This window comes from Ostrea edulis, chromosome 5, assembly GCF_947568905.1.
Source record: "Ostrea edulis chromosome 5, xbOstEdul1.1, whole genome shotgun sequence".
Taxonomy (NCBI): Eukaryota; Metazoa; Mollusca; class Bivalvia; order Ostreida; family Ostreidae; genus Ostrea; species Ostrea edulis.
The window spans coordinates 58278110-58291961 of NC_079168.1; the positions used below are offsets into that span (position 1 = coordinate 58278110).

The window sequence follows — 13852 nt, forward strand, 5'->3', positions numbered from 1 at the left end:
TTTCATAACTCCTACAAGCAATACAAAATAGATAGTTGGGCAAACACGGACTCCTAGACACACCAGAGGTGGGATCAGGTGCATAGGAGGAGTAAGCATCCCCTGTTGACCGGTCACACCCGCCGTGAGCCCTATATCCTGATCAGGTAAACGGAGTTATCCGCAGTCAAAATCAGTGTGCCAAGAACAGCTTAACAATGAAACACGTCAGACAGCATTTGACCTAATGATAGGTTGAGGCATGCATTGCACTAAACATACATTTGATAAGGTGCATGTATGCTTTTGAATTTTCACAAATTGTAAGATTAATCATGCATATTTTCAGATAACCACAACACCGTTGACCTTGCTGAAAAAATGAACTCGTAATCTCAATCAATTCATTTTGACCAAGGTGAACATATATATAGTTATGTCTGTCTGTTATCCTTTGAATTTTAGCTCACCTGCATCCATATGTAAACTTTTCACCAAACTTGCCAAAAACATGCTTTGGTAAAAAAGATTCTATTTTTTTCAAATGAAGAGCCACACTTGTTTTCAAGGGAAGATGGTTAGGAATTTAGTGAAAATGTTGTGGCATCTTGTAAAAGTACTTGAGTATTTTAGAACTAAATAAATGCACAGGGGCTAAGCCCGTTTTGGGCCCGAACTCTGTGATACCATAAATATAGAAAGGGGTCTAACTCTGACACAGATAAAAAACTAACCACTCGCTTCAAATGCCTAAAAAATCTTAAACTAGGTAAGCTATGCATAGTTTGTCGTTTTCCTTGCATAGATTAATGTTTTAACTACTTGCATGCCAAATTTCAAGTCACTGGTTCTTAAAATAACAAAGATATACATGTACGTCATCCTTCTCTCGATTTCACTTGTTTATTTTTACTAGGACATTTACCGGTCCAGGTCACGGAGTCGTTTCTCGCCTATGACAGCAGCGAAATTCAGACTAGTATGGAAGATTTCGGACCTGTCAATTAAAATTTCACATCAATTATAAGCTACTTACTTCCTCATATTTTAATAATGTTCTTCGTGTAGACGTTACGCGACTTATTTTTCCTCAGCAGCATCAACAAGCCTTTTCACGATAACTGCGGGACTGTACTTCGCACATGCGCATAAACGCTTCCGGACGGCAACATCCGCGTTCCATTGTATGTTTATATTGACAACAAATCATGGTCATTCAGTGCGTTGTATTTAAATGCTCGAACCGACAAGGAAGTAAAGCAAAAGAGAAAGGTGTAAGTTTTTTCAGATTTCCCAAAGACAGAAGAAAGCGAGCCGCATGGATCAAGACAATAAACAGAAATAATTGGGCCCCAAATGAGTACAGTAGGGTATGCTCTGAGCTTTTTGTTGATTCTTGGCATAGTGACGACCCCACGGATATCAACTATCGCCCGACTTTGTTTTCGTATAAGACAAGGGAACCATCCGAGACACAGGCTGCTCGAGAGGAAAGACACAGTAAAAGGAATTTACTTCAGGTGATTTGAATGTTTACTCTACGATGACTTTACACAGGTAGAACGTACATCTTTAACTATTGACGTAGAGATGAATGAATTCATTAGGATAAATGAGTTCTGTCCAAAGTCTCTTCGTTGTTCTTTTTTAATGAAAAAAAAATCAATGTGCTTTTTTTTTTGTAATCTATGTGAATTAATATATAGATTCATATATTATACATGTATATATACTGCTCAGTGTATGGCCATAAGTGAGTCATTCCATTTTTCACTATGTATTTCATTGAAAACTAATTTTGAGGTCACTTTGTCCAGTTTTTTTCTTCTTCTTCTCTTAATTATTTAAAACTGTTCAAATTTTCTGCTGATGCTTTGATGATTGAAAATGATTTATGAAATCACCAAAGAAAAGAAAAAAACTTCAAATTACTATAATGTCATAAAGAATTAGTCTCAAATTTACAATGTATCATACCGAATTTGAAAAGAATTGAAACAGTACTTAATGCCTTATGTTCTGACATTTAATAACTGGCCATTTTGGTCCCACCCTGATACCAAAATCCCTATCCCTGGGATCATCAAATTCACAATTTTGGTAAAGGAATATCTTTTCTTTCCAAAATATCCATTTAGTTTCAATTTAGTATCAATGATATAATTAAGTGTTTACACTTAAACACTATATATACTATGTTTGACCCTACCCTGGGCTCAGATTCTCTACCCAGGGAATCATGAAATTTACAATTTTGGTAGTAGTCTTTCTGCTCTACATCATTTGTCTTGCACATGTGTGGTTGTAGAAAAGAATATTTTTGAAATTGGTAAATATTTAGCAGTTTTTGTCCCACCCCTAAGGCCTCAGAGGTGCAGGAGTCCTGAAATTTACAATTTATGTTCCACTTGCCCCAAATATGTTTCATACCAAATTTGAAAAAGAATTGGACTGGTAGTTATCAAGAAGTTGAAAATGTTCAATTGTTAATGGATGGCAACCAATTGCAAAAATGATACATGTAACACACAATTTTGATGACTTGAAAAGTACCTTTCATTAGTAGAACTAAACACCACACTAGTAACTTTGGAAATTCAAATATTTTATATTCTAAAGTAAAGAGTGATCAAGGTATTTGTGGACAGATGTGAGGGGAGGTGGAGTCTGTCAAATTTTAAAAACTATTGTTAATAAATTTGTCCTATAAAGGTCATATTTTCGTTTTTAGAAAATCCTATTTTTGTCCTACTTTCTGATGATAAAATTCTATTTTTCCTATATATTTTTTTATCCAAAAGTTGCTATGACCCATGATAATGTTGCAATAAGTCTTTTTTAAAAAGACATATGTCAAATAAATAGTCATAAAATGAAATGATGACTCACTAATAGCCAGTTGCTGTACATCCTTGGTCAATATCTAGCCTAAAATTTTATTCAAATTGTAAGAATAACAATTTATGAAAGAACGCTCATGTTGTTTGATTTTTTTTCCATATTGTAATTGATATGAGGTGAAATGACAGTTGAGTTAGCTACTGTGATAAAATTATTCACATTGAGTTACATCACAATTTAACTGCATTATATGTTTTATATATTATGACCATATATATATATATATATATATATATATATATATATATATATATATATATATATATATATATATATAAATGATTAAAAAAAATTTAGGAAATCAACGAGACGGATAGAACAGAGAGACTTTTGATGCAGAAACACCACGACTTCAGTCTGTACTCACATAGCTATTATACATCACAACCCGACTGTCTACAAGACATCAACAACAACAATGATGAGAATATGATTCTTGATGATGTTGATATAAAGACTTTGAAAGATGAAGGTACACATAAAAAAAGAAAATATTAATATTTCAAAGAGGTTTTAAAAATTATTGAATATAGATACAGAATTTAATTGTTTAGGCTTGAATTTTGAACATGTTGGCCAGATCAAATGTCAAAGTCTTACGAAAATATGAATGAGGTCTACTATAATTATTGTTGTTAAGACCCCCACCCCCTAAAAAATGAGAGATTGAATTAAATAAAATCTATAAATCATAAACTATTTCATGAAAGAAACATCAGTAATCACATACTTTTATGTGTATACTGGTCATTGTTGGGTAACTTGTGGGGCTCTTGACTCTCCCACCACTGTTTTGTGTCCTTTCTTGACCAAACTATTCAAATTTAAAGTTGTCATCAGACACCCATCTGTCTGGTCTCAATCCTTAATGTTATCTTTTAATTACAGGTGTACAGTGTGACCCTGACCCTCTGCTACAGGAGAACCTTGCCTTGAAGAAGGAGTTAGACGACCTCAAGAGAGAACGCTCCAGATACATTTGGAATGTAGAGAAGATTGCCAACGATGATGCCAAGACAAAGTTTTACACTGGGCTGCCTTCTTTTGCAGTGTTTATGTGGCTTTTCAAGTAGGCATACAAATTTAGTCACATTTGAACATAGTGGTAGATAGCTTTGTAATTTTAGTTACTTTTCGCTAAGTTTTACATCATTCAAATATAGATCTGCATTGCATGTTTTTCTATTGCTGTATAATCCTAATACATAATTTAATCCTTTTTTTTAATATAGCTCCATGAGACCAAAGGCAGAGAGAATGAGGTACTGGATTGGCTCCAACACATACCTGACAGCAGACAGACAGAGGAAATCTAAGGGGTCATTGGAGCTGGTTGACCAGTTACTTGCTGTCCTTCTTAGACTTAGACTAGGACTGTTTACCTCTGATATTGCCCATAGATTTGGTATATCAGAGAGTACTTTTTCCAAATATTTTGCCACCTGGATTTCTTTACTTGCATGTGAACTGAAATCTTTAAATCCATTTCCTGCACGTGATATCATTGACAGAACAATGCCATTATCTTTTAAATCAAAGTATTCATCTGTTCGAGTTATACTCGACTGTACAGAACTTTTTATACAGAAGTCCTCTAGTCTTGTAAATCAGAGTATGACATTTTCTAACTACAAACATCATACAACTGTGAAATTTCTTGTTGGCATCACACCATCAGGTGTTATTTCTTTTGTATCTGAAGGTTGGCCAGGTAAGGTATCTGACAGAGAACTGACAATTAATTCAGGTATTATAGATCTGTTAGATGAAAATGACAGTGTTATGGCGGACAAAGGTTTTACGATAAGAGATCTGTTGGAAAATAAAAAATGTAATTTGAACATTCCTCCATTTAGAGGTGCATGTCCGCAATTTTCAACAGATGAAGTTTTCAAAACACAGGAGATAGCCTCATTAAGAATACATGTAGAGAGGAGTATAGGTCGAGTTAAAAACTTCCATATTTTGGATGGTGTTATGCCTATAACTTTGCAACCATTAGTCACTAAAATTTTCCAGGTGATTTGTTGGCTAACAAATCTTGATGTGCCATTAATTACAAATTAATTTCCATTTATGTACATGAGTGTATTTTTATAGGAAGTGCTGCTTTAATTGATTTCAGACTGATGAAAATGACAAATTGTAATTCAAAATGATTTCAAACTAATTATTCTGATTGAACTCATGTCAACATATTTTTTATTTTTGGAATTTGATAATTAGGAGAACAAAACATTTATGGTGGAACATGTTAAAGGGAAAATGATTCTTATGCTTCATTTAAGTGATCAGTACACAACTCTACTTTTGAACATATGTTACACGTTTCTTGTTCATGTATATTTATAAACCATGTTTGCCATATTTATGGTGTGATTCCAGTTGGTTTGTGATATTTTTTAGTTTAATGTAGAAATCCATTGCTATCTGATAAAAATGACACTTGCAGTCATTTGAAACTGTTCTTCAAAGATATTGACACTTGTTTATACATTTGGGATAGATTATATGAAATAATTTCTTTCAAAACTTAATTAATTATTGATTAATGAATTATTGATTATGCATGTTGATCATGGCATGATTTGGCTTTTGTATACTGTACAACAAACAATGATATGTGTGGTTATCTAAATCAAATTTTAAAAAATCAATTGTCTTTCCTGTCAGAAGTGCATAATATATATATATATATATATACAAGTATGATGAAATTTCAACTTTATTGTCAGACTTTTCTTTTATAAAGCAATAAGTTCAAATGATACATTGTAAATGTAACTTCAGAGCTTCAGATATTTAAGGATGAGGATTTTTTGCAGAAATATGCATTATGAAGTTTATCAAATTCTGAATTGGGAAAGGCATTACTTCTATCCATTAGGAGAATAAAATTCAAAGTGACATTGCTCTTTAATGACTATATCTCAGGAAAACAGAATTTGAACAGATTAAAAATCTTAAAAGTAGATAAATAATAGAAATTATCTGGAGCTCTGTAACTGGATAATGTGATGCATATAAAATTCAATAAGTCTAGGCATCATAGAGGACACAAACTCTGAATCAAAATATATTCTGTCAATACAAATATTGTTCTGAGCAGCGTCTGTCCATACTACAAAGTCACACCATGGTAATCGCATAATTGCCATTTCTCCCTGAACTTGAGCATAAAACTTGTGGCTCTTTTTGAGACGTGGTCCTTCCATACTATATTCTAAAGAGAAATTTGGACATCCCATTGCAACAATCGCACTCACTTCCATTGTTGTTACTTGAGTTCCCTTGATGGAGTATGGACACTTAATCTCTAGTACACCTATGCTGTCACCATCAAAAACTCTCCCGTCACTGGAGGCACCCAAAAATGAGTTATCTGTGCACAAAGTGAGACCTGTATCCTCAACTTTAAAATTGTTGTTTGTGGCAGTCTTCAGATTGACATACTCTGAGCGTGCCTTTGCCTCATTTTGTTGTCCCCACTGAACAGCTGGTGGCAGAGATGCATACCTATAAATACACAGAACTTTAACCTAGGGAAAGAAGGCCCGCACAATTTTAGTTATATGTATATCAAATAAAATGATGACAAAAGAAATACAGCATGGCGATCAAGTACATTGTATATATTAAAGTTTTTTATCCCCATATGTTATCATTCATAATAAATGTATTACATTCATAACATTATAATGATAATTTTAGTTCTAATATTATGTTTTCCATATCAACATATGAAAGCAACAATTTATATTAAATTAATGATATCAGCCAGGGTAGCTCAGTAGTTAGAACACCCGCCTAGTAGTGCACGGATACTTTGCAATGTTACAAATTTATATTATATGTACAGATGTAGTATGAATATTTAGCTTGGAGAATAATGCCAGCTACATTAAATGTAGCCTGACTTTAAGGAATTGTGGGCCTAGCTTGGAATAATTGTCTGGTTTTATCTTTACACTGTATTTGTATTCCGCATTACCTATATACACACGTATGCCCATGTATTATAAAGTCATAAACTATCACAACTTACTTCTGAAGACTAGACCCCTCTACAATTTGCTTGATCAAAGACTTTGGATTGGGTCCAGCCTTCAATACATCACCAAATATGGAACTGGTTAAACGACCAATATGTAGTTTCTGCCACATTTCTGATGTCCTCTGGCCTCTTGTACTCGTCTCAATAAATTCAACCAATTCGTGATCAATTGTAATCTGAGGTGCTGAAATGTAAAAGTTAATCATCAGGTAATCATTATATTAAACTGAGGATGCATATGATGGTTAGTATTTTGCATATTCTTAAATAATATTGATGTCCATCAAATTGAAATCTATAAATTTAGCAGCTTTCAGTATAGTTATATAGTATATATGAATTATTTTTTCATTCCTTACCATTATCCTCACAAAATATAAGATTTTTCATCCTTGTCACCATTGGATCTTCAATATCCTGGACCTCCATTTCCTTTATGACTTCTGGGGCATGGTCGGGTATATTCCACAAGTGGGACATCCCTACAAAATAAGTGTATGTTTATGAATGACATCTATTGGTGACATAATGACTCCTCAAAATTAACTATACAAAATTGTTAAAATCTATAAATACTAATATCTATACAAGTAAATTTTTCCTGTTGAAATTCAATCCTTAATACCTGTATGTGGAAAGACATCTCTTAATTCCTTTAACTGCCACAGAGTGGTGTTAATATTTATGTCTTTGTCATCTGAATGGCGAGGATCATAGGCTGCGAGTGGATCAAGGTTTTCTTCAGTATCTGCCAATTTAAGCTTTTTCTTGGGCGAAGTGCTGATTGGTCCGATTGGTTTTGTTTGTCGCCCAGGAATGATCCATTTACATGGTTGAGATGTACAGCTCTCTGAAGTCGTCTCATTAGTTTTTGCATGACTCAATGCAAAAAGTAGGGCGCCTATGTGACTACATGCCTGTGCTAACCTACACATTCATAAAAAGGAACAACAAAATTAATTTTAATAATAATATAATCTGTTATAAAGGAGTAATCAAATGCCTATAAACATATTTTTTTTTCTGAAGAAAAGTGTTGTATATTTTCAATTGATTAAAAGAAATATACAATCATAAAAGATATATCATTAATATGAAATCATTTTAAATTCATAATTGTGGCAATTATGATTTCTGGATAAAATTGAAAAGCTAAGTTTCTAATTATCTAAAACCCAGCTTTTTAGAAGAATTTTACTTTTTATTTGGTGAAATAAATTACCCAATAGGACACTGACAGTATCCATGCTGTACATTTGGTTTGCCTGCATTTGTAGTCGGGATGCAAATGAAAACCTGATATTGCTGTTTCCTCATAGATGCCTGACATTTTGCTCTGACATATATGACAGAACTATTTATCTGGAAAGAATGTGTACAACTTTGAACAGATTAAATAAAAAACAACCCTAAATAATGTTGTATACAGTAGGCCTAACAATTTTTCTATATGTAGAGCATGCACTTTTTATATACATGTGCTAGTACAATTAATATTGATGACTATTTCACAAATCAGAGTAAATGTTGTGGAAAAAAGATTCTCATTTAATAGGTCTATTTAAAAAAATTACCTTTGACACTTTAATATCTTGGACGTCACCGGCTTCAAAGTGCTTCACAGATCTGTCCAAGCCCTTGAAATTGCTTGCTGTACCACCATATGTTGTTGGTCTTTCGATCATATAACTATAGATATCACTAAATGTTATAGTGGGGATGGACGAGTAACCCGGACTTTCATAAGCAACAACGTTGAATGGTGGTAAGCTGTCCTGAAACGATCCTACTAGCGGAGATTCAAGTGCGTCTTTTTCTACGATCGGTGTTAAAATCGAAGTTTCAGTCTGACTTAACAGCAATTCCTGAATGATTTCTTCTTTTTTCTTTCTTTTAACATCAATGCCAACATCTACCACCATATTTCTCAGATCATTTACCTTTAGTTTGTTCAAATTCTCCCGCTTTGTCATTATAATTCATGTAACCAACGTAAACATGATCGAAGGTTGCCGTCCGGAAGCATTTGTGCGCATGTGCGAGATTTATCGTGAAAAGGCTTACTGTTGACAAGAGCTGCCGTTTTAATGAACGCACTAAATACCCGATAGACTTAAAATCTCAAATACCTTAAAACTGATCAAAACATTATTCTTGTGATATTGCACTTAGAGAAGGAAATTGAACATTATTTCTTGGCTTTTATAATTTTTTGTTTTTGTTTATTCTATTTCATTTAGATTATTATTACCCATTTTCCCCTTCTTTAAAGTTTTAGACATTTCGGGTATTTAGTGTATTCATTAAAATGGCAGATCTTGTCAACAGTTGATGCTGCTGAGGAAAAATAAGTCGTGTAACGTCTACATGAAGAACATTATTAAAATATGAGGAAGTAAGTAGCGTATAATTGATGTGAAATTTTAATTGACAGGTCCGAAATCTTCCATACTAGTCTGAATTTCGCTGCTGTCATAGGCGAGAAACGACTCCGTGACCTGGACCGGTAAATGTCCTAGTAAAAATAAACAAGTGAAATCGAGAGAAGGATGACGTATATCTTTGTTATTTTAAGAACCAGTGACTTGAAATTTGGCATGCAAGTAGTTAAAACATTAATCTATGCAAGGAAAACGACAAACTACGCATAGCTTACTTAGTTTAAGATTTTTTAGGCATTTGAAGCGAGTGGTTAGTTTTTTATCTGTGTGAGAGTTAGACCCCTTTCTATATTTATGGTATCACAGTTCGGGCCCAAAACGGGCTTAGCCCCTGTGAATAAATGTATATGTTAAAAATTCACTAGGATATGAACTTGGTTGGTCGTGTGATTATATATTGTGAAGCCTGAATGGCTTCTCAAAAGATTTGATTATGTACCAATCAAGTTCTTACACTAGATCAAGTGAGCTATTCTGATCACTTTTTGTCCAGCGTCAATCTGTCTAATCGTCTACCCGTTAATTTTTAACATTTTCGATTTCTCTTCCACAACCACAAACTTGCCACAAGCATGCTTGGGTAAACAGGATTCAAGTTTGATCAAATGAATTGCAAGTTAAGATAATTAAGAATTCGTAAAAATTTGGTGGCATCATTTTAAAATCTTCTCAAGAACCACTGAGCCAATTTCAATCAAACTTAGCATAACTCATCCTTGGGTGAAGGGAATTAAAGTTTGTAAATTCAACTTTAAAAATATCTCTGAATAGAACTATTCAAGTTAGGGCTTTCATATTTTGTGTAAGCATTCTTTACGAAAAGACCTTTCATGTGATGTAATGGTATGCGATCTTGTGACCTTGACCTTGAAGTTTGATATATTTTATTAAAAATCTTATGTTATTCTGTATCTCATCAACTATTTAAGATAGAGCTTTCATATTTTTAAGTCTCCCTTCTTTTAGGGGGAGACAAATTGTTTTTGTTCTTTCTGACTATCTGTCTGTCTCACAAAATTTTGTGAACGCTTCTCCTCCTGTATTGCTTATCAGATAGACTTGAAACTTTGCACAATGGTTCATTGCCATCTGTAGATGTGCATATTGGTGGTACAGGAGGATCCAATTATTTTCCTAAAAGTTATAGTGGATGTAAGAGTGGTGGAGGATGTAAAATAGCTTGTGAACACTTTTCCTTCTATATTATGGCTTATTGGATATATTTGAACAATGCTTCATTGCCATTTGTAGATGTTCACAAATCAATGTGTCTTCTTTTCTTTTCAGATATGATGTCAGACGGTGAAACATTTGTGTTTTCTCAGTCCACAACAGCTTCCAATTGGTCGGATATGCAGACATCTTTAAGAGAACAATACATTGATGCAATGCAAATCCTTTCAAATGACTAGCTAGAATGTTTACGCTCTCAAGCCAGTCAACCTCTGCAAGACTTAAAGTACTCAACAAGATCGTGCTACATGTGTCATGCTAAATCTGCATTTGAGTACATTTGTAACATCATAGCTCCTGGCAAAAGTAAACAACTCATTGATGAGGTTATCTGCAGTTATAGAGCTCCAGCAACATCTCGTGAAGATTCTATGACAAACACAGTAATTGAAGCATACAAGGAGGCTACAGATCATAGAACTCGCACTCAGATTCTGTCCCTTATTGCCAATAGATATAGCAAAGCCACTTTGTTGAAGATGGTTGAGGGAATAACAATCCACCATAAAGATGTAGCAAGAATCATTGGCCAGGACAATATGTCACACAACCTAAAGTTATACTTGTCAGAATTTCCAAAGGGAGAATCCAACACTTGTCGAGTTCCTATCAGCTCCCATCTACCTCCATACTGTTGGTTTTTAGCTCCAAGCACTTGAAACTTTCATCAGGATTAGAAACCAAAGGTCATTCGCACTATGATTGCATCAAGACTTATCGCAGCATATACAACATATTTTCAGGACAATGATAGTGTGCCTCCATCAAGAGCAACTCTTTATAAGATAGTGAAAGTGTGTGCAGCATCACAGTTGAAGTCTTTACATGGTCTAGACAGCATTGCAAGTGAAGGAGAGTCTGGAATTTCCACCATTGTAAAAGCAGTAGAAAAATTAGGGTTTACAGTAGCATGTGTATGATCAATTTCTATATTTTCTGATGTGTACCATATTTCTGTATGTACACAACGTCTAGCGTTAATATTTTGTTATACATGTATTCACATGTAATGGATTTTTTCCCTAGTTTATGAATTAATTAAAATTTTAATGGATGTTATGTATAATATTACATTAATTATTTATGTGTAGAGCATATTATCATTATTACTTGTAATTAAAGATTTACCTTTTCATTGAACATTTGAAAAAAAATGTAAACAGGAGTTATCCCTCCTTACGGAACATTGTAAAAAATTTAAAAACTAAAACAAAAACGTTTTTTTTTTATATTATTGTATATTTAAATGTTTGTAATTCTTTTGCCTAATGATATTAAAATATATTTTGGATTAGTAACATTACAAAGAGCTTGATTTTAAATAGACCAAAACCTGCCCCTATGGTAAAATAATGGTCAAAATTGTGTAAATTCGATTTTTATTATAGTTATATTTTTTTATTTTCCGAAAAATTCCAATATATCGAGAAAACACTGTGAAGACCTTTTAAGAAACACTAAAAAAAAACACCATTTTTTTAACTGTGTATCAGATGTTATGGGTGAAAGAATTAAGATAGCAAATTTCTATTTTCAGAACATTATGAAGTTGTAAGAGTTATCTCCCTTTACCCCATTTAAAAATTTTTTTTGATGATGGATATGACAAACACTCTTATACAAGTATAGACCTGTAATTATTTTTTTCCTGAAATTTTTAACAATTGGAATAAATCTTCTTTAAACTGGAATTTTTCACTTCTATTTGGAGTACTGTAAGATGACGCTAATGGTAACCAAATAAGGCACTGTACACCGTGTCGATTACCAGATTTTGACAAAATTCTCAGAAAAGTCTGAAAATACATTGAAATGAATAATTATGACAAAAGAAAATGAAACTGAAAACCTAACATGAATAGCTTCCTGCATGGTTTTCTCGTAGACATGCACTTAAATAGTTTCATGAAATTATTATGAATACTATTATATCATTTTCACCAGTTTTTGTGAAATTTTAGTGATGCTGTTGAAGGAAAATTGCAATTTTCTTATATTGATATATGATTTTGTATATGTATGTCATCTTAAAAAGTGTGATAACCTATACATTTTATTTGATAATTTATTAGTTTTGACTCTAATAAATTGAAATAAATAAACTTTTATCAGATGATAATACGAGTATGGAGTTACCTTAAGTACGTATATTGACACTTGGTTCCAAATTCACTAATTATATAATTAATTCGTCATATGATGAAAATTGAGCTATATTTTTTTTAAAATGCACACGTTTATTTATGAATGTTTTAGTAATATCAAGCAGATCAAATATTTATGAATGTTTTAGTAATATCAAGCAGATCAAAGAGAACGATTATAACATAAAGAATTTTTTATTCATAATTCTAAGAAACATAAAGTTCACTATGTTTGATACGCAAACTGTGATCGTAAAGCGAATCATCCTTAATATTTCATCTATAAATCATCATAGTAAGAAACATTTTCAAAACAGTATTCATGTAATATATTAGAATTTGAAATTATTATTTAGTCTTTAGCGTTACAATAGAAAGGAAGAAATTAGTACAAATGACATTAATAGCTCAACCTCTTGCAGAGTAAGTTTATCAATATCGAAACAATGATAAGATAGAAAAACAGACCGGGTACATGTGATGGCTATCTGTAATGTACTATCAACAATTCTCCTAAAGAGTTAGCATTTACACTGTAAGTCTGCAAAGGTAGCCTCACACAACTTCCTTGTTCCAGTGAGATAACGGATAATTAGTCATTCATCGCTACAGCCCTTGCACAACAGTTAAGGACATTAAAGCAGGCAGACAGGTACTGTCTCCTACATGGCTTTGATCGAACTCTATAGTGCTATTCCCAACAGACTTTGAACACTGCGTGATTGATTGGTTGAATATTGTTTTACGTCCCTCTCGAGAATATTTCCCTCATATGGAGACGTCACGTGACCACTGCCCGTGAAGGGCTGCAAAATTTAGACCTATGCTCGGCGCTAATGGCCATTGAGCAGGAAGGGATCTTTATCGTGCCACACCTGTTGTGACACGGGACCTCGGTTTTTGCGGTCTCATCCGAAGGACCGCCCCATTTAGTCGCCTCTTACGACAAGCAAGGGGATACTGAGGACCTATTCTAACCCGGATCCCCACGGGGCTTGAACAAAGATCGGAATTATTGAAATATAAAACAGCTTCTGCTGCCTGGCCATCTCTCCCAGCACGACCCACCTCTTGAATGTCAACTGTACAACAACAAAAAA

At 33.4% G+C, this 13852-nt stretch overlaps 3 protein-coding genes across 3 annotated transcripts; 1 reads left to right on the forward strand and 2 right to left on the reverse strand.

The window, feature by feature from the left end:
* Positions 1-1155: 1155 nt before the first annotated feature.
* Positions 1156-5260, forward strand: LOC125652413 (uncharacterized). Its single transcript, XM_048881607.2, has 4 exons — positions 1156-1499; positions 3178-3352; positions 3769-3949; positions 4113-5260. The coding sequence occupies exons 1-4, from the start codon at positions 1188-1190 to the stop codon at positions 4945-4947; spliced, it is 1503 nt and encodes a 500-aa protein (XP_048737564.2). The 5' UTR covers positions 1156-1187; the 3' UTR covers positions 4948-5260.
* Positions 5261-5596: 336 nt separating this feature from the next.
* LOC125652412 (uncharacterized) lies at positions 5597-8194 on the reverse strand. Its single transcript, XM_048881606.2, has 5 exons — positions 8157-8194; positions 7560-7861; positions 7294-7416; positions 6926-7118; positions 5597-6396 (listed from the first exon to the last, which is right to left on the reverse strand). The coding sequence occupies exons 3-5, from the start codon at positions 7412-7414 to the stop codon at positions 5868-5870; spliced, it is 843 nt and encodes a 280-aa protein (XP_048737563.2). The 5' UTR covers positions 7415-7416; positions 7560-7861; positions 8157-8194; the 3' UTR covers positions 5597-5867.
* LOC130054972 (uncharacterized) lies at positions 7546-8989 on the reverse strand. The gene is made up of 3 exons (XM_056166109.1): positions 8509-8989; positions 8157-8296; positions 7546-7861 (listed from the first exon to the last, which is right to left on the reverse strand). The coding sequence occupies exons 1-3, from the start codon at positions 8905-8907 to the stop codon at positions 7546-7548; spliced, it is 855 nt and encodes a 284-aa protein (XP_056022084.1). The 5' UTR covers positions 8908-8989.
* Positions 8990-13852: the final 4863 nt, after the last annotated feature.